This window comes from Anomaloglossus baeobatrachus, chromosome 1 (genome assembly GCF_048569485.1).
Source record: "Anomaloglossus baeobatrachus isolate aAnoBae1 chromosome 1, aAnoBae1.hap1, whole genome shotgun sequence".
NCBI lineage: Eukaryota > Metazoa > Chordata > Amphibia > Anura > Aromobatidae > Anomaloglossus > Anomaloglossus baeobatrachus.
Genome location: NC_134353.1, coordinates 511058475 through 511077535, shown reverse-complemented (window position 1 = coordinate 511077535; position 19061 = coordinate 511058475). Strand labels below are relative to the sequence as shown.

The following is a 19061-nucleotide window of genomic DNA, read 5'->3' as shown; positions in this document are numbered from 1 at the left end:
GAGAAATTCCGTTTCAGGTTTCCCAAGCGTACAGAGTATGTTTCTGGACCACTCTGACTTCAGAGAGGCAGTCCAGAAACACCGAGCTTATCCAGATAAGCGTTTTTCCAAGCGCCTTAAGGATACACGTTACCCTTTTCCCCCTGACGTGGTCAAGGGCTGGACTCAGTGTCCCAAGGTGGATCCTCCAATCTCCAGACTGGCGGCTAGATCCATAGTTGCAGTGGAAGATGGAGCTTCACTCAAGGATGCCACTGACAGACAGATGGAGCTCTGGTTGAAATCCATCTATGAAGCTATCGGCGCGTCTTTTGCTCCAGCATTCGCAGCCGTATGGGCACTCCAAGCTATCTCAGCTGGTCAGGCGCAAATTGACGCACTCACGTACGTCTGCGCCGCAGGTGGCGTCCATAACCTCTCAAACGTCGGCATTTGCGTCCTACGCTATTAATGCTGTCCTGGACTCTGCGACCCGTACGGCGGTTGCAGCCGCCAATTCGGTGGTAATGCGCAGGGCCTTGTGGCTGCGGGAATGGAAGGCAGATTCGGCTTCCAAAAAGTGCTTAACTGGATTGCCATTTTCTGGCGACCGTTTTGTTTGGTGAGAGATTGGATGAAATCATCAAACAATCCAAGGGAAAGGAAACATCCTTACCCCAAGCCAAACCAAAAACACCCCAACAGAGGAGGGGACAGTCGAGGTTTCGGTCCTTTCGGGGTGCGGGCAGGTCACAATTCTCCTCGTCCAAAAGGCCTCAGAAGGATCAGAGGAACGCCGACGCATGGCGGTCTAAATCACGCCCTAAAAAGACCGCCGTTGGTGCCGCTACCAAGGCTGCTTCCTCATGACTTACGGCCTCCTCACACCGCATCCTCGGTCGGTGGCAGGCTCTCCCGCTTTTGCGACACCTGGCTGCCACAAGTAAAAGACCGTTGGGTGAGAGACATTTTGTCTCACGGTTACAGGATAGAGTTCAGCTCTCGTCCTCCGACTCAATTCTTCAGAACATCTCCGCCTCCCGAGCGAGCCGAGGCTCTTCTGCAGGCGGTGGGCATTCTGAAGGCAGAAGGAGTGGTGGTCCCGGTTCCTCTTCAGCAACAGGGTCACGGTTTCTACTCCAACCTGTTTGTGGTTCCAAAGAAGGACGGGTCCTTCCGTCCTGTTTTGGACCTAAAACTGCTCAACAAACACGTAAGGACCAGGCAGTTCCGGATGGAATCCCTCCGCTCCGTCATCGCCTCAATGTCCCAAGGAGATTTCCTAGCATCGATCGATATCAAGGATGCTTATCTCCACGTACCAATTGCTCCAGAGCATCCGCGCTTCTTGCGCTTCGCCATAGGAGACGAACACCTTCAGTTCGCGGCACTGCCGTTCGGCCTGGCGACAGCCCCAAGGGTTGTCACCAAGGTCATGGCTACAGTAGTTGCGGTCCTCCACTCTCAGGGTCACTCAGTGATACCTTACTTAGACGATCTGCTGGTCAAGGCACCCTCTCAAGAGGCATGCCAACACAGCCTCAACGTTACTCTGGAGATTCTCCAGAGTTTCGGGTGGATCATCAATTTTCCAAAGTCAAATCTGACACCGGTCCAATCACTGACATATCTTGGCATGGAGTTTCATACTCTTCCAGCGATAGTGAAGCTTCCGCTGGACAAACAGTGTTCACTACACACAGGGGTACAATCTCTCCTTCAAGGTCGGTCACACCCCTTGACGCACCTCATGCACTTCCTGGGGAAGATGGTGGCAGCAATGGAAGCAGTCCCTTTCGCGCAATTTCACCTGCGTCCTCTTCAATGGGACATCCTACGCAAGTGGGACAGGAGGCCGACGTCCCTAGACAGGAACGTCTCCCTCTCTCAAGCAACCAAAGCTTCCCTTCGGTGGTGGCTTCTTCCCACCTCATTATCGAAAGGGAAATCCTTCCTACCCCCATCCTGGGCGGTGGTCACGACGGACGCGAGCCTGTCAGGGTGGGGAGCAGTTTTTCTCCACCACAGGGCTCAGGGTACGTGGACTCGGCAAGAGTCCTCACTTCAGATCAATGTTCTGGAGATCAGGGCAGTGTATCTTGCCCTAAAAGCGTTCCAGCAGTGGCTGGAAGGCAAGCAGATCCGAATTCAGTCGGACAACTCCACAGCGGTGGCTTACATCAACCACCAAGGTGGGACACGCAGTCGGCAAGCCTTCCAGGAAGTCCGGAGGATTCTGCTGTGGGTGGAAGCCACAGCATCCACCATATCAGCAGTTCACATCCCGGGCGTAGAAAACTGGGAAGCAGACTTTCTCAGTCGCCAGGGCATGGACGCAGGGGAATGGTCCCTTCACCCGGACGTGTTTCAGGAGATCTGTTGCCGCTGGGGGATGCCGGACGTCGACCTAATGGCGTCACGGCACAACAACAAGGTCCCAACATTCATGGCTCGATCTCAAGATCACAGAGCTCTGGCGGCAGACGCCTTAGTTCAGGATTGGTCGCAGTTTCAGCTTCCTTATGTGTTTCTTCCTCTGGCTCTGTTGCCCAGAGTGTTACGCAAGATCAGGTCCGACTGCCGCCGCGCCATACTCGTCGCTCCAGACTGGCCGAGGAGGTCGTGGTACCCGGATCTGTGGCATCTCACGGTTGGCCAACCGTGGGCACTGCCAGACCGACCAGATTTGCTGTCTCAAGGGCCGTTTTTCCATCTGAATTCTGCGGCCCTCAACCTGACTGTGTGGCCATTGAGTCCTGGATCCTAGCGTCTTCAGGATTATCTCAAGAGGTCATTGCCACTATGAGACAGGCTAGGAAACCAACGTCCGCCAAGATCTACCACAGGACGTGGAAAATATTCCTGTCGTGGTGCTCTGCTCAGGCGTTTTCTCCCTGGCCATTTGCCTTGCCCACTTTTCATCTCAATCAGGACATCTCCTTACCCTCGTTTTGTCCTCATCCAGTTCACCAATGTGAAAAGGATTTGCACTTGTTAGATCTGGTGAGAGCACTCAGACTCTACATTTCTCGTACGGCGCCCCTGCGCCGCTCCGATGCTCTTTTTGTCCTTGTCGCTGGCCAGCGTAAAGGGACACAAGCTTCCAAATCAACCCTGGCTCGGTGGATCAAGGAACCAATTCTCGAAGCTTACCGTTCCTCGGGGCTTCTGGTTCCCTCAGGACTGAAGGCCCATTCTACCAGGGCCGTGGGAGCGTCCTGGGCCTTGCGACACCAGGCTACGGCTCAGCAGATGTGTCAGGCAACTACCTGGTCGAGCCTGCACACTTTCACGAAACACTATCAGATGCATACCTATGCTTCGGCAGATGCCAGCCTAGGTAGGCGAGTCCTTCAGGCGGCAGTTGCCCACCTGTAGGACGGAGCCGTTCCGGCTCTATTATGAGGTATTATTTACCCACCCAGGGACTGCTTTTGGACGTCCCAATTGTCTGGGTCTCCCAATTAGGAGCGACAAAGAAGAAGGGAATTTTGTTTACTTACCGTAAATTCCTTTTCTTCTAGCTCCAATTGGGAGACCCAGCACCCGCCCCTGTTTTTTGTATACACATGTTGTTCATGTTAAATGGTTTCAGTTCTCCGATATTCCTTCGGATTGAATTTACTTTAAACCAGTTTATAATTTTTTCCTCCTTCTGGCTTTTGCACCAAAACTGATGAGCCCGTAGCAGTACGGGGGGTGTATAGGCTGAAGGGGAGGGGCTTTACACTTTTAGTGTAATACTTTGTGTGGCCTCCGGAGGCATAGCTATACACCCAATTGTCTGGGTCTCCCAATTGGAGCTAGAAGAAAAGGAATTTACGGTAAGTAAACAAAATTCCCTTCTTCTTTGAACTTTCAGTTGTCTCTGAGCTATTGGATGGTGACTAGTTGCTATGATGTCTCCTCTAGGCAGGCACAGCTCTCTAAATTCCCACAGGGGTGTAAATTCTAATAATTGATCACTTGAGGGGGAGTTTCCACAGTTTAGGCATAGCAGGGACTTTGTAAAAAGAGTCCGCAAACTATTCTAGAAAAATCTGTGCTGCATAAGTCAAATAGTGCTCCTTCCCTCCCAAACCCCGCCATGTGGCCAAAGTGTTCTATAAATATTGGGTGTTACCACGTTCACCAAAAAATGTGTAACAAATTGTGGGGACTTTTATTTTTGCCTTTTTCCCTTGTGAAAATAAAACAAAAATCTGTGGCTAAAACATTTTAGTTATTTAAAAATGCAATTTTAGGGGGGCTTTACACGTTGCGACATCGCTACCGATATATCGTCGGGGTCACGTTGTTGGTGACGCACATCCGGCGCCGGTAGCGACATCGCAACGTGTAAATCCTAGGTGCGACGATGAATGAGCACAGAAGCGTACAATTTCGCTGATCTGTGTAGCGTCGTTCATTTCCATAATGTCGGTTCGACCGCAGGTACGATGTTGTTTGTCGCTCCTGCAGCTCCACACATTGCTGTGTGTAAACCCGCAGGAGCGACAAACATCTCCTTACCTGCGTCCCGACAGCAATGCGGAAGGAAGGAGGTGGGCGGGATGTTATGTCCCGCTCATCTCTGCCCCTCCGCTTCTATTGGCCGGCCGATTAGTGACGTCGCTGTGACGCCGAACACACCTCCCCCTTGAAGGAGGGATTGTTCGGCAGTCACCGCGACGTCACCGACCAGGTATGTGCTTGTGAAGCTGCCGTAGCGATAATGTTCGCTACGGCAGCAATCATCACATATCTCATGTGCGACCGGGACGGGTGCTATCGCGCTCGACATCGCTAGCAATTGCTAGCGATGTCACAACGTGTAAAGCCCGCCTTAGTTGTTCAGCACAGAATGGTATAAAATTCTGAGACACACCCGTGGTGTCAATATGCTCATTGCATGACTCGTTATATACATCTGGGTGGGGGGGGATTGTAGCTTGTAAAATGTGGTCACTTAGGGATTTTGGCTGTTCTGGCACCTCAGGGGCTCTATCAATGTGAGATGACACCAGCAAACCATTCCCGCAAATAACCGGCATGCTGGAGACTAGCGCCGCCCTCTCTGGTGGCATCACCGATCTACTGAATGCTGGGTATAGACTGCGCTGATCATTACTGATCTGTGTAGATCACACATTGCACAGAACATGGAGGGAGAGACCAGCCTCTGAAATGAGCGTCATGATAACACTTCGTTTCAGGGAGGGGACACAGCCTGCGGTCACTGCCATAGACCCTGCCTATAGGTCGTTTGAGTATCCCAGCTGTGAGGTAAATCCTGGGATATGAAGAGGAATTATGACTAGAAGTCATAATTGCTCTCATCACTCCCTGGCAGTGCCCCCTCCCTTCTTGTGCTCAAATGTCCAGCATCTGTGAAGGTGTCACATCCCACTTACACCTCCAACAGCCATCTCCTCTGATATGGAGATGAGATGATGTGCGGACAATGGACACAGGATGGCTCCCTGCCGTCACCCTGTAACAAGAGTTGTATCTCATTAGCAAGGCTTGGAAGTAGCCAGACAGAACGACTCCAGTAAAAAATGGTTCATATCTCGCAAGCCATATCTCCGATAAATATGGCAACCATAAAAATGGTGTTTGCGCAGGCGGACGATGCTGGCACACCTTTTTTATGGAAGGGGGAGCTTGGGAAATACCCCAGGCGTGATATCAGCCATATGGGAACTCGTAGACAGGTCATGAGTCCCCTCGTTCTGTAGCTAAATTCATAACTGTCACAATGAGAGCATTGGCGTCCGCCTACGACGCTCCCAGGCAAAGTTATGGCCCATATTCCATGTTGTGAATTTGTCCATAACTCCAGCCAGGGGTGGAGCAGTGCTCCCTGTGAGGTCACTAAGGTAGGAGGGGACCTGGATTTGCCCAGGTTGATAACCCTGCTTCGGCCATTTTCCAAGGTTCTTCTCGCTGGGGGCACGTGTAGGAAACATCTGTGGGAGTTCCTGGAAACCTGGTCTACAGCGCCCCCCTGTGGCCAGACGCAACAAGGTAACTGATTGAACTGTGTATGCCTGTTTGTAACCCATGCTTTATCTGTAACTGTACTCTGACATATGTATATTCTGTAGATTCCCTATTGTATATATTGTAGTTTCTAGTGTGCTTTAGGCGATTAAATTATATAATTAATCTTGGGCTGTTCTGTTATCTCGATCTTGAATCCCACGTCTGTGTGTTCGGCTAATAGTTACCGTGAAGCGGTTGGTGGCAGCGAGTTGTGCCAAGGATTATTGTGGGGAGGCCAGTGAGATTCGGGAAGATATTATATATTCCGCCCGCGGAGGTCGGGGGAATATGTACCTTACTCTCACCGGGGACCCTTCAATAATCGGCATAAGTAGTATAGCGGCCTCCTTGCTTATTGTCGGGCAATTCCATAATTGGCCTGACTATAAGAGGGGCGCTAGAGAGCGCGTCACGTGCTCTGTCTGTCGGTCGGGAGGTATAAAGTAGGGGTGACCCCCACTTGTTACCCCCCGATTGTGACGTACTGGTAGCCAGCGCGGGGGATTTCTGAGTGACCCCCCCCGGTGGTTTGTGACATATTGGTGGCAAGCGGTGGGATCGAGATAATAGTGTGTGTGAGTGTGAGACCCATACTCCCAGACACTAAAGACTGCCTGCAGCAGCTGTGGCTGCTGGGGTCTTCAGACTAGCTCAACACTAGAGTGTCAGAGTGCAGATACTGTAAGGTGTGTGGAGGCATCAGGTGTCAGTTCTGTGTCAGTGACCAAAAGTCTGCAAGAATGGCTGAGAGCACCAGGAGCAAAGCCAAAGGAATGGCCGATGCTCAGGCCAGAGACGATGAGGAGGTTGTCCACGAGTCCTCCAGGAGCTCGACGCCAGAAAACAGCTCTGCAGAGGACATTGCACAACCGGGCACTGCTGGACAAGATGAGGAGCAGCTCGCCCAAGGGTCCTCAACGAGCCAGACGCCAGCCCTCCGCTCTGCAATGGACAGTGAAGCACCAGGCTCCGCAACGGGCCGCAGATCACCACGTGCCATTCCACCGAGCCTGGGAGGCTCGGATAGCCTTCTTCAAATGGCTATGGCTCTACGCCAGGCTGGAGACCGGGAGGGCTACAAGGAACTCATGGCCGAGCGTGAGCGGCAAGCAGCGCGTGAAGAGCGCCAGGCAGAGCGTAACTACCAGCTGCAGCTAGCTCAGCTCCGGCCCTCATCAGCCACCCGTGACCTTCCAGACACCAAACTTCCAAAGGTCCGTGTTGAGGACTTCCCAGTGCTGGAGAAGGATGGAGACTTGGACTCTTTCTTGACTGCTTTTGAACGGACTTGCTTGCAGCATCATCTGAACAAGGACCAGTGGGCCAAATACCTGACCCCCCGTTTAAGGGGTAAGGCCCTGGATATCCTTGGGGACTTGCCTGCTGAGGCGGATCAGGGCTACGACACCATCAAGCGGGCCCTGATCCAACAGTACAACCTCACCCCGGAGTCCTACCGCAAGAAGTTCCGGACGCTGCAGAAGGGACCAAAGGACTCCTGGGCTGACCACCGGCGGGCACTTGCCCGAGCTGCCGACCACTGGACCCAAGGCCTGCAGCTTTCCACCGGACCGGAGATCCTGGACTTGTTCATCACGGAGCAACTCTTGTGGAACTGCCCTGAGGATCTCCGCCAGTTCATCCGAGACCAGAAGCCAAAGGGATCCACGGCTACAGCTGCCCTGGCAGATGACTACACCAACAATCGGGCTCCTGAGGCCAGGAGAGCAGCCACCAGCAGCACCTGGAGAGGGGGTAAGATGAACTCTGCGACTGCCCCACCTGCCCCTAGACTGCAGGGGGTGTCCCCCTCAACTCCCCTCTCCAGGCCCGTGGCAGAGCCAAGACGGTGCCACCAGTGCAACCTACCTGGACACTTCAAGGCCATGTGCCCTCAGCGTCCCAAGGCCCCGGCTCCGTCCCCGTCCCAAGGGCCGCCCAAGGTGTATTGTGTGGGTGGGGGTGGTGGTAGGTCCCTGGACAGCTTCCAACCTGTCACCGTCGGCCAGTCTGTGACCATAGGACTGCGAGACAGCGCCTCGGAGGTGACTCTGGTGCGGCCTGAGATGGTGTCCCCCCAAGACTTGATCCCTGGAAAAACCCTCGCTGTCTCCGGGATTGGAGGCATTGACCCGGCGCTGCCTGTTGCTGACATTTATGTGGACTGGGGCGCAGGGCGAGGGGTGAGGGAGGTGGGGGTAACTGATCGGATCCCTGCAAACGTGCTACTTGGGACAGATTTGGGGCAAATAACCTCCCAGTTTGGCCCCGCCCCAAAGGCTGAACCTTCAGCCAGTGCTGACGTGCCTCCGGACAATGTTAATGTGTTATCTATGAATGATGTAAGGGAGGAGGGGTGAACTCTGATATTTCTGCTTGCACCGACACCATAGACACACACACAGCTGCAGCTGTGACAGGGGAGGGGGTCAGAGAAAGGTGTGACAATGCCTCTACAAGTAATCAGCCTGTGAGCTGGGATCTGTTGCCCTCTGCAGGGATAAGCAGAGAGCAGGGTGCTGCAGGGGGAGGACCAGTGTGTGGGGTGGGGGCTACCACAGCAAATGTGGGGTCCCCAGAGATTTCACAGCGGGGTTCTGTTGCTGCAGGAGGGGAACAGGCAGGTGAGATTGGGGCCGGTCCAGGAGCGGAAGTGCTCCCAGGTAAGATCTCGGTGCATGGTTCCCCCACAACCGGGGTGTCAGGAAGCCAGGTAGGTCTGCCTGAACCGGCGACTTGGTCAGGAACGGAGGAGGAGCAGGCACGACCCACGGTCGCAGCGGCTGTGGCCGCTGTCACCCGCAGTGGGAGTGCTGGAAGCCAAGGGGCCTCCCGGAGGTCCGATAGCTCTTCCCCTTCTGACCAAGTGGCAGCCGAGTCAGGTGGAGGCCAGGACACAGGTCCCGGGGTACTGACTGAAGATGTGACAGTCTCGTCGATTCTGGCCACATCTAGTCAGGGGTTTCAGGCAGCGTTAGAAGCTGACGACAGCCTGAAAGCTCTAAAGGAGCAGGCGGCACAGCCTCCCTCGGACTCGGACCCGGAGCGAGTGGTCTGGGACCAAGGACGGCTGTACCGGGCCACGGTCCAGCAGGGTTCACCGGAGGCGTGGCCCAGGGACCGACAGTTGGTGGTACCCTATCCGTTCCGGACGGAGTTGTTGCGGATCGCACCTGAGATTCCGATGGCCGGACACCTAGGGATCGCTAAGACCAAGGCCAGGTTAAACCAGCATTTCTACTGGCCAAAAATGGGGGCCGATGTGGCTGCCTACTGCCGTTCGTGTGAAACCTGTCAGAGAGTGGGGAAGGCGGGGCCACGCCCCAAAGCCCCACTAGTATCTCTGCCAATCATCGATGAGCCTTTCAGGAGGGTGGCTGTGGATCTGGTCGGCCCGCTGGCCATCCCCAGCAGCTCCGGGAAACGCTTCATACTGACGGTAGTGGACTATGCCACCCGGTACCCAGAAGCAGTGGCCTTGTCGTCCATTCGGGCTGACAAGGTGGCCACCGCATTGCTGGAGATTTTCTCCCGAGTGGGTTTTCCCCAGGAAATGCTCACCGACCGGGGGACCCAATTCATGTCCCAGCTGATGGAGACCCTCTGTAAGCAAGTCCAGGTGCGACATCTGGTGGCCAGCCCGTACCATCCACAGACTAATGGCCTGTGCGAGCGGTTCAATGGCACCTTAAAGCAGATGCTTAAGATGTTGGTCGACTCCCATGGGCGTGACTGGGAGCGGTATCTCCCACACCTGTTATTTGCTTACCGGGAGGTTCCACAGGCCTCAACAGGATTCTCACCGTTTGAGCTCCTGTACGGGCGACGTGTGCGGGGCCCCCTGGCTCTGGTGAAAGAGGCTTGGGAAGGGGATTTGGCCACCCCTGGAGTGTCGGTCATCGAGTATGTCATGCGCTTCCGGGACAAAATGCAGGCCTTGACGCAACTGGTACACGACAATATGGCTCAAGCCCAGGCCGATCAGAAGCGTTGGTACGACCAGAACGCTTGTGAGAGGACCTACCAAGTGGGTCAAAAGGTGTGGGTACTGGTCCCCGTACCACAGGACAAGCTTCAGGCAGCCTGGGAAGGCCCATACCTCGTGTACCAGCAGCTCAACCCTGTAACGTACCTGGTCACCCTGGACCCCGCCCGTGGAAGGCGAAAGCCCTTCCATGTGAACATGATGAAGGCACATCATGAGCGGGAGGCATGTGCGCTCCCCGTGTGCAACCTGCCCGAGGAGGGAGAAGCGGAAACCCTCTTGGATATGCTAGCCCAGGTTAGGGCAGGCGGATCCATTGAGGATGTGGAGGTTGGCCACCAGCTCTTGGAGGACCAACGGTCCCAGCTGTGGGCCACCCTCCTCCCCTTCCGGGGGTTGTTTACCAACCAGCCCGGAAGGACTGACTTGGCTGTCCATCACGTGGACACTGGGGATCATCCCCCGATCCGGCGTTCAGCATATCGGGTCTCCCTGGAGGTGCAGCAACACATGCGCCAGGAGATTGACGAGATGCTGGAGCTGGGGGTGATCCAGGCATCCAACAGCGCTTGGGCCTCGCCTGTAGTCCTCGTCCCTAAGAAGGACCGAACCACTCGGTTCTGCGTGGACTACAGGGGGCTCAATGCTGTCACGGTCGCCGATGCGTACCCAATGCCACGCATCGATGACCTGCTCGATCAGTTGGCCGGGGCTCAGTACCTGACCATCATGGACCTGAGCCGGGGATATTGGCAGATCCCCCTGACTCGCAAGGCCAGGGAACGCTCTGCCTTTATTACCCCATTTGGACTGTACGAGTCCACGGTGATGCCATTCGGGATGAGGAATGCCCCTGCCACTTTCCAGCGGATGGTCAACACCCTGCTCGAGGGACTTGAAGGGTACGCGGCCGCGTACCTGGATGACATTGCCGTCTTCAGTCCCACCTGGGAGGACCACCTAGAGCATCTAGCACAGGTGCTCAGGCGGATCCACCGGGCAGGTTTGACCATCAAGCCGGGAAAGTGTCAGCTGGCCATGAGCGAGGTCCAGTACCTCGGTCACCGGGTAGGTGGGGGAACGCTGAAGCCCGAGCCTGAGAAAGTGGAGGCCATCGCATCCTGGCCCACCCCCAGGACCAAGAAGCAGGTGATGTCCTTCTTGGGGACCGCTGGGTACTATAGGAGGTTTGTTCCATGCTATAGTAGCCTGGCAAAGCCCTTGACGGACCTCACCAAGAAGAAGCTGCCCTCTGCAGTCGATTGGACAGTGGACTGCGAGACAGCCTTCCGGGCCCTAAAGGACGCCCTGTCCAGCCCGCCCGTGCTACAGGCAGCCGACTTCACGCGGCCGTTTGTAGTACAGACCGACGCCAGTGACTTCGGCCTCGGTGCGGTGCTCAGCCAGGTGGACTCTGCGAGCCAAGAGCACCCAGTCTTGTACCTGAGCAGGAAGCTGTTACCAAGGGAAGTGGCCTATTCTACAATGGAGAAGGAGTGCCTGGCCATAGTGTGGGCCCTGCAGCGTCTGCAACCCTATCTATACGGGCGCCACTTCATCGTGGAGACGGACCACAATCCCCTCAGCTGGTTGCACACCGTCTCTGGGACGAATGGGCGATTGTTGCGATGGAGCCTTGCGCTCCAGCACTACGACTTCACCATTCGCCACAAAAGGGGCCGTGACCACGGTAACGCAGACGGGCTGTCCCGACAAGGAGAGGTCGCGGACGGGCGCACGGGGGAACACCGGAGTGTGCTGCCCCCTAGCGCCCTCAAAAGGGGGGAGGTGTGAGGTAAATCCTGGGATATGAAGAGGAATTATGACTAGAAGTCATAATTGCTCTCATCACTCCCTGGCAGTGCCCCCTCCCTTCTTGTGCTCAAATGTCCAGCATCTGTGAAGGTGTCACATCCCACTTACACCTCCAACAGCCATCTCCTCTGATATGGAGATGAGATGATGTGCGGACAATGGACACAGGATGGCTCCCTGCCGTCACCCTGTAACAAGAGTTGTATCTCATTAGCAAGGCTTGGAAGTAGCCAGACAGAACGACTCCAGTAAAAAATGGTTCATATCTCGCAAGCCATATCTCCGATAAATATGGCAACCATAAAAATGGTGTTTGCGCAGGCGGACGATGCTGGCACACCTTTTTTATGGAAGGGGGAGCTTGGGAAATACCCCAGGCGTGATATCAGCCATATGGGAACTCGTAGACAGGTCATGAGTCCCCTCGTTCTGTAGCTAAATTCATAACTGTCACAATGAGAGCATTGGCGTCCGCCTACGACGCTCCCAGGCAAAGTTATGGCCCATATTCCATGTTGTGAATTTGTCCATAACTCCAGCCAGGGGTGGAGCAGTGCTCCCTGTGAGGTCACTAAGGTAGGAGGGGACCTGGATTTGCCCAGGTTGATAACCCTGCTTCGGCCATTTTCCAAGGTTCTTCTCGCTGGGGGCACGTGTAGGAAACATCTGTGGGAGTTCCTGGAAACCTGGTCTACAGCGCCCCCCTGTGGCCAGACGCAACAAGGTAACTGATTGAACTGTGTATGCCTGTTTGTAACCCATGCTTTATCTGTAACTGTACTCTGACATATGTATATTCTGTAGATTCCCTATTGTATATATTGTAGTTTCTAGTGTGCTTTAGGCGATTAAATTATATAATTAATCTTGGGCTGTTCTGTTATCTCGATCTTGAATCCCACGTCTGTGTGTTCGGCTAATAGTTACCGTGAAGCGGTTGGTGGCAGCGAGTTGTGCCAAGGATTATTGTGGGGAGGCCAGTGAGATTCGGGAAGATATTATATATTCCGCCCGCGGAGGTCGGGGGAATATATACCTTACTCTCACCGGGGACCCTTCAATAATCGGCATAAGTAGTATAGCGGCCTCCTTGCTTATTGTCGGGCAATTCCATAATTGGCCTGACTATAAGAGGGGCGCTAGAGAGCGCGTCACGTGCTCTGTCTGTCGGTCGGGAGGTATAAAGTAGGGGTGACCCCCACTTGTTACCCCCCGATTGTGACGTACTGGTAGCCAGCGCGGGGGATTTCTGAGTGACCCCCCCCGGTGGTTTGTGACACCAGCATGCACTGGGATTCTCAAATGAATAGTTATCAGACAGGAAATAGAAAAAAGAGAAAAGCAGTTGGGGAACTGTAGGGAATTTTTAATACAAGCATATTAGAAAGTAGCACCAAATAAGGATTTAAATAGAATTTCCTTTTGCCTTTGGACCACCCCTATGTGTGTAGTGTGTATGTATTAATATTCTCCCTTACTGCCACTTTCACCAGTGTCCAGCTCTGTTCTGCTCCTCTTCTCAGTGACCTCACCACAAATCAGACTAGTCGGCTCATTCTATGCGCTGTGCATGAGCCGGAAGTTTGTTTTGTTTTTTTTTTTTGTTTTTTTTTTTACAATGTAAGCTTATGAAGCCTCATTTTGACACTCCATAGACTTGCATCCTAAAAGTGACTTCTGGCTGAGAAGAGGAGCAGAACAACGCTGGATCCTGGAGTGAGCAGAGGTAGGAGAGTATATTAACCCCTTCACCCCCAGGTGATCTGTTTTTGGGTTTTTTTCCTCCCCCTCTTCTGAGAGCTGTAACTTTGTTGTTTTGTTTGTTTTTTTTTTTTTTTTTGTGAATCTTGCCATATGAGAGCTTATTTTTTGCGGGCTGAGTTACAGTATACTTTTGAATAAAATCCGTAAGTTTTACCATATAGTGTATTGGAAAACAGCAACAAAATCTCCCAAGGGCGAAAAAAGTGCGAGTGCCTGATTGTTTTTGGGCTATTTAATTCACCATGTTCACTACTTGGTAAACCTGATGTGTGGGTGTGCTGCCTCAGGTCGATACGAGTTTGTGGACACCAAACATGTATAGGTTTACTTTTATCTAAGGTGTTAAACAAAATTCACAAGTTTGTCCAAAAAAAGACGCACTGTTTGTGCCGTTTTCCACGATCCCTAGCGTTCTCATTTTTTCGGGATCTACGGCTCAGTGATGGCTTATTTTTAGCGGTACCATTTTTGCGCAGATGCTACATTTTGATCGCCTGTTATCGCACCTTGCACAAAACGTAATTTTGACGGTTTGAATAGTTTTGCAGCTACACCGTTTACCAATCAGATTAATTGATTTTATATTTATATTTTGTATTTATTTTAACCCTTTTTTTAATTTTCAATGGGGCAACCTGACTCTCTTTTCCTTTTAGGAATTTTATTTAAAAGCTTTGGTTATTGGATTTTAGCCTGAATTTTGGAATAAAGCAGTTTTTTTTTTACCACTTTGAACTGATTCTCTTCCTTCTATACAACAGATACACCCTTCTCATAGTAAACAAGCATTGGCAGCTCTAAATGTTAAACCTTCTCCAGATAGTGCCTCCAAGGCTTATGCATGGGTTGCTACTGCTTTTGTAAGAGAAGTAGTAAGCTTGAATGTGGTTTCTTTTTTTACATTAGCTATGTTGGCAAGAACTACACTATTGCACAAGAACTCATGGAGGAGGAAATGAAGAAATATTACAACGTGAATGCATCGCCTGTGAAATCGAACTCCCTAAAAGTGGGCCAGCTTGTGGCTGTTAAAGCAGAAGATGAGACATGGCTGCGTGCTCAGATCCTATCTGTTGAAGCAAATATTACTAAGGTATTTAATTTTCATTGTTCTTTACCGCTCTTTGCTTGTTTGGCCAATAATAACTTGAATCCCTGCCATTCAGTACTATCCATTACATGACAAATGTATGGCTAGCCACAACTTCCCTGTCAGCAATAGACACTTACCAGGCCAGCTTCACTGAAATCAAAAGTTTCATGATGTGACAACCCTGGGGAGAGCAGCTACTCAAAAACTGCCCCCTTGTGCGCTTATACGAAGAACACTAACCAGTATTTAGAGGCCACCCAGTGTCCTCCTAACCCCATAGTGAGCAATGATGACACATTCGGAGTTATACTGGATCATCCTTCAGGTGTACAGTAATCTGCAGGTTCGTATAGGATGAGGCTGCTAATGAGCACTGACTTATACCCCATTGTATGAAATGTGTGTGATCTCCCAATACTGGACCTTGGGTGTGTGGTGTAGTCATAGGGTCAGACGTTTAGCAAGTAGTAAATAACCCTGATTATGGTAATTACTGAATGTGTCCATGCTTGTATGTAACATCATAAGGGTTTGTGAGAGTTTCTAACAGCAAATATCTATTTTAGATGTCTCAGTAGCATTTACTACTTGAATTTTCTCTTGTAGGTATTGTATGTGGACTATGGTTTCCCTGAAGTTGTAGATTGCAGTAAGGTGTGTCGTCTGAACAAACTATTTTACACTCTCCCATTCCAGGCTGCAAAATGCAGGCTAGCAGGTATATTTTATCATCCTCCTTGTCCATTAAAGTGTATGTCTGTAACCTAAGTGAATTTGAGATTAATCTCTAATGTTAAAAATAACTAAGCACTTTTCCAATTAGAAATTCCCTACCTTTCCCTCTTTACACTAAACTCCTATTCGTGTTTTTCTTTTCTGACATCCGATGACGTTTTGTTTGAGAATCCCAAGGCATGCTAGGAAACTCGGACGAAACGTTATTCGAGGGCTGTCGCTGCGGTCATTGCCAAAGGGGCTATCCTTACCCTGAAAAGGATCATGATCCGAGATTACACTTTTGCGGGGCTGGTCTCTACTATCATGAGCGTGTGCCGGCTGTCAATAGCCACACATGCTCGGTGTTCTTTCCCTGTTTACCGCTGTGTTTTTTTTTTGTTTTTTTTTTTTTTTTTTTAATTTCTCAGCCCTAATGGAACCGAGAAAACATTCACAGCATACTGCAATTGTCGGTGACAGATGTGTCACTCTCACTCATACAAGTCAATAAGTGCGAGTGAAACATCGGACTGCACTTTGATGTCATCCAAGTGCAGTGCGATATACACACAGGCTGGCAATGGAGGAGATGAAGAGATTAATCCCTCCCTCTCCTCCGTAGCTGTGATCTGATCACAAGATTGGATCAGTCACATGACACTGACCACCATCTCAGCAGAGACTAAGCCAAGGGTCATTAACATATCGCATCGGGTGCTACACGCTTGTGTGCCTTATCCTATTACCGGTAGCTGCAAGCTGTGTGAATGAGGTATAGGGCTTTTACAGCTCTTCTGACTTTACATATGGCAGAAACCATTCTGCCAAATCGTCTGAAGGCAGATCTCGCTGCCATTTGCACTATGTGTATTTTAGATATTTATGACGAGACCTACATAAGTTTTTCTTTGTGGCTCCATTGGGAGACCCAGACAATTGGGTGTATAGCTTCTGCCTCCGGAGGCCACACAAAGTATTACAGTTTAAAAAGTGTAACCCCTCCCCTCTGCTATACACCCTCCCGTGCATCACGGGCCCATCAGTTTTTATGCTTTGTGTTGAAGGAGGCACACATGCACGCAAGCTCCACAAGTTAGTCGGCAGCAGCTGCTGACTATATCGGATGGAAGAAAAGAGGGCCCATTACAGGGCTCCCGGCATGCTCCCTTCTCACCCCACTCTGAGTCGGCGGTGCTGTTAAGGTTGAGGTACCCATTGTGGGTACACAGGCAGGAGCCACATGCCGTTTTCCTTCCCCATCCCTTACAGGGCTCTGGGTGAAGTGGGATCCTAAACGGTCTCCAGGCACTGGGACCGCGCTCCCTCCGCAGCCCCTGGGGGAATCTGCTGGACAGGAGCCCGGGTATCGTCAGGGACATGGCCCTGCTACTCTGAGGTACTCTGTGTCCCCTTGGGGACGGCGCATAGAGCGCCTGTTTGATACACGCTGCAGCAGCTGCTGGGTGTGTTGGTGCGCTGGGACTACCGCGCTGGCCGCGCTTGTTTGCCGGCCGCGCTTATAACTCGAGTCCCCGGCTTTTGCGGCCTAGTGCCGCATATTCCCGCCCCCGGGCCTGCCAGTCAGGAGTAAGGGCGGGACGCTGCACGGAACGTCAGCGCTGAGGGCAGGAGCATACTTTGTATCCTCCTCCCCCCTCACTGTGCACAGTGGGGCACCAGATTCCCGCACTTTTTAGTGCACGCCCACGGCTCCCTCTTCCTCACAGAACGCTAGCAGCCATTACTAGCAGCACGGCTGACGCTGGGGATCTTCAGAGACGAGCTCCAACAGCGCTGGGAGCCCAGGCAGGGAATCTGGTGGTCACACAAACGCTGAGGGCGGTCGGTAAGCAGCACCTGTTACTAGGTGCTTGCTCCCCTGGGTGCAGAAGTGTATATTTATATCCATATTTTGTATACATTTACTCTGTACGGCCGCACTGTTGCCTTGGCTATATACCCTCTCTGATTGCTCTAAAAGGAGACAACAGCATGTCGTCCGAAAAAAGCAAGGGTGCCAGGGCACAGGTTTACTTTGCAACCTGTACCTCATGTGCGGCTATGCTACCTGCAGGTTCCACCTATCCTCATTGTGCGCAATGCTCGGCCCCTGTGACACTCACTCAGCCGGAGCCTTTGCCACTGGTGGGACCCTCGGCCCAGGTGGAACAATCGGCTGCCACCGTCCAGGTGACAGGGACAGAGTTTGCAGTATTTGCTGACAAACTTTCTGAGTCTATGGATAGATGGTCTGCTAAGATTCTAGAGGCTTTGCAGTCCAGACTAGTAACACAGATCCCGGGCACTGTTGAATCATTGTCCCCAGGCCCCCCTAGGTTGGAGCAGCAAAGTGCTCCTGGGGCGACTCATAGCTCCCACGGTGAGGACTATGACACGGACCGCAGTCCCAGGCCAGCTAAGCGGGCTCGCCGGGAGCTTCCCTCGACTTCATCACAGTGTTCAGGGTCTCAGCATGAGGAATCTCTGGAAGATGAAGTGGAGGTGGCAGATCAGGGCTCTGATTCTGACGCCGCTCTCAACCTTGATACACCTGAAGGGGACGCCATAGTAAATGACCTTATAGCGTCCATCAATCAGGTGTTAGATCTTTCTCCTCCAACTCCTCAGATTGAGGAGTCAGCTTCTCAGCAGGAGAAATTCCATTTTAGGTTTCCTAAACGAGCACGGAGTGCATTTCTTGATCACTCCGACTTCAGAGATACAGTCCAGAAACACCGAGCTTTTCCAGATAAGCGCTTTACTAAGCGCCTTAATGACACACGTTATCCCTTTCCCCCTGACATAGTCAAGGGTTGGGCTCAGTGTCCCAAGGTGGATCCTCCAGTCTCCAGACTGGCGGCTAGATCCATAGTTCCAGTGGCAGATGGTGCATCACTCAAGGATGCCACTGACAGGCAGATAGAGCTCCTGATGAAATCCATCTATGAGGCTATAGGCGCGTCTTTTGCTCCGGCATTTGCAGCCGTATGGGCACTCCAAGCTATCTCAGCTTGTCAGTCTGAGATTAATGCAGTTACACGTGCCTCTACTCCACAGGTTGTGTCCTTAACCTCTCAGGCGTCGGCGTTTGCGTCCTACGCCATGAATGCTGTCCTGGACTCTGCGAGCCGTACGGCGGTAGCATCCGCCAATTCGGTGGCAGTCCGCAGGGCTATGTGGCTACGTGAATGGAAGGCAGACTCTGCTTCCAAGAAGTTCTTAACCGGTTTGCCATTTTCTGGCGACCGCCTGTTTGGCGAGCAATTGGATGAAATCATTAAACAATCCAAGGGAAAGGAATCGTCCTTGCCCCAGTCCAAACCCAACAGACCTCCACAAAGGAAGGTACAATCGAGATTTCGGTCCTTTCGGACCTCAGCCAAGTCTCAATTCTCCTCGTCCAACAGGCCACAGAAGGGTCAGAGGAACTCTGACTCATGGCGGTCTAAGTCACGTCCTAAAAAGACCGCCGGAGGAACCGCTCCCAAAGCGGCCTCCTCATGACTTTCGGCCTCCCCAAACCGCATCCTCGGTCGGTGGCAGGCTCTCCCGCTTTTGCGACGCCTGGTTGCCACATGTCCAAGACCGATGGGTGAGAGACATTCTGTCTCACGGTTACAGGATAGAATTCCGCTCTCGTCCTCCGACTCGTTTCTTCAGAACATCTCCGCCCCCCGAGCG

The 19061-nt window shown here is 52.4% G+C and overlaps 1 protein-coding gene across 1 annotated transcript in view; it reads left to right on the top strand.

Moving 5' to 3' along the window:
• TDRD7 (tudor domain containing 7) overlaps positions 1 to 19061 on the top strand; it is a 168829-nt gene that overhangs the window by 88874 nt on the left and 60894 nt on the right. The window contains exons 8-9 of the mRNA XM_075316121.1: positions 14477 to 14663; positions 15270 to 15381. Of these exons, the coding sequence (XP_075172236.1) occupies positions 14477 to 14663; positions 15270 to 15381 (299 nt within the window). The remainder of the gene's footprint in view (positions 1 to 14476; positions 14664 to 15269; positions 15382 to 19061) is intronic.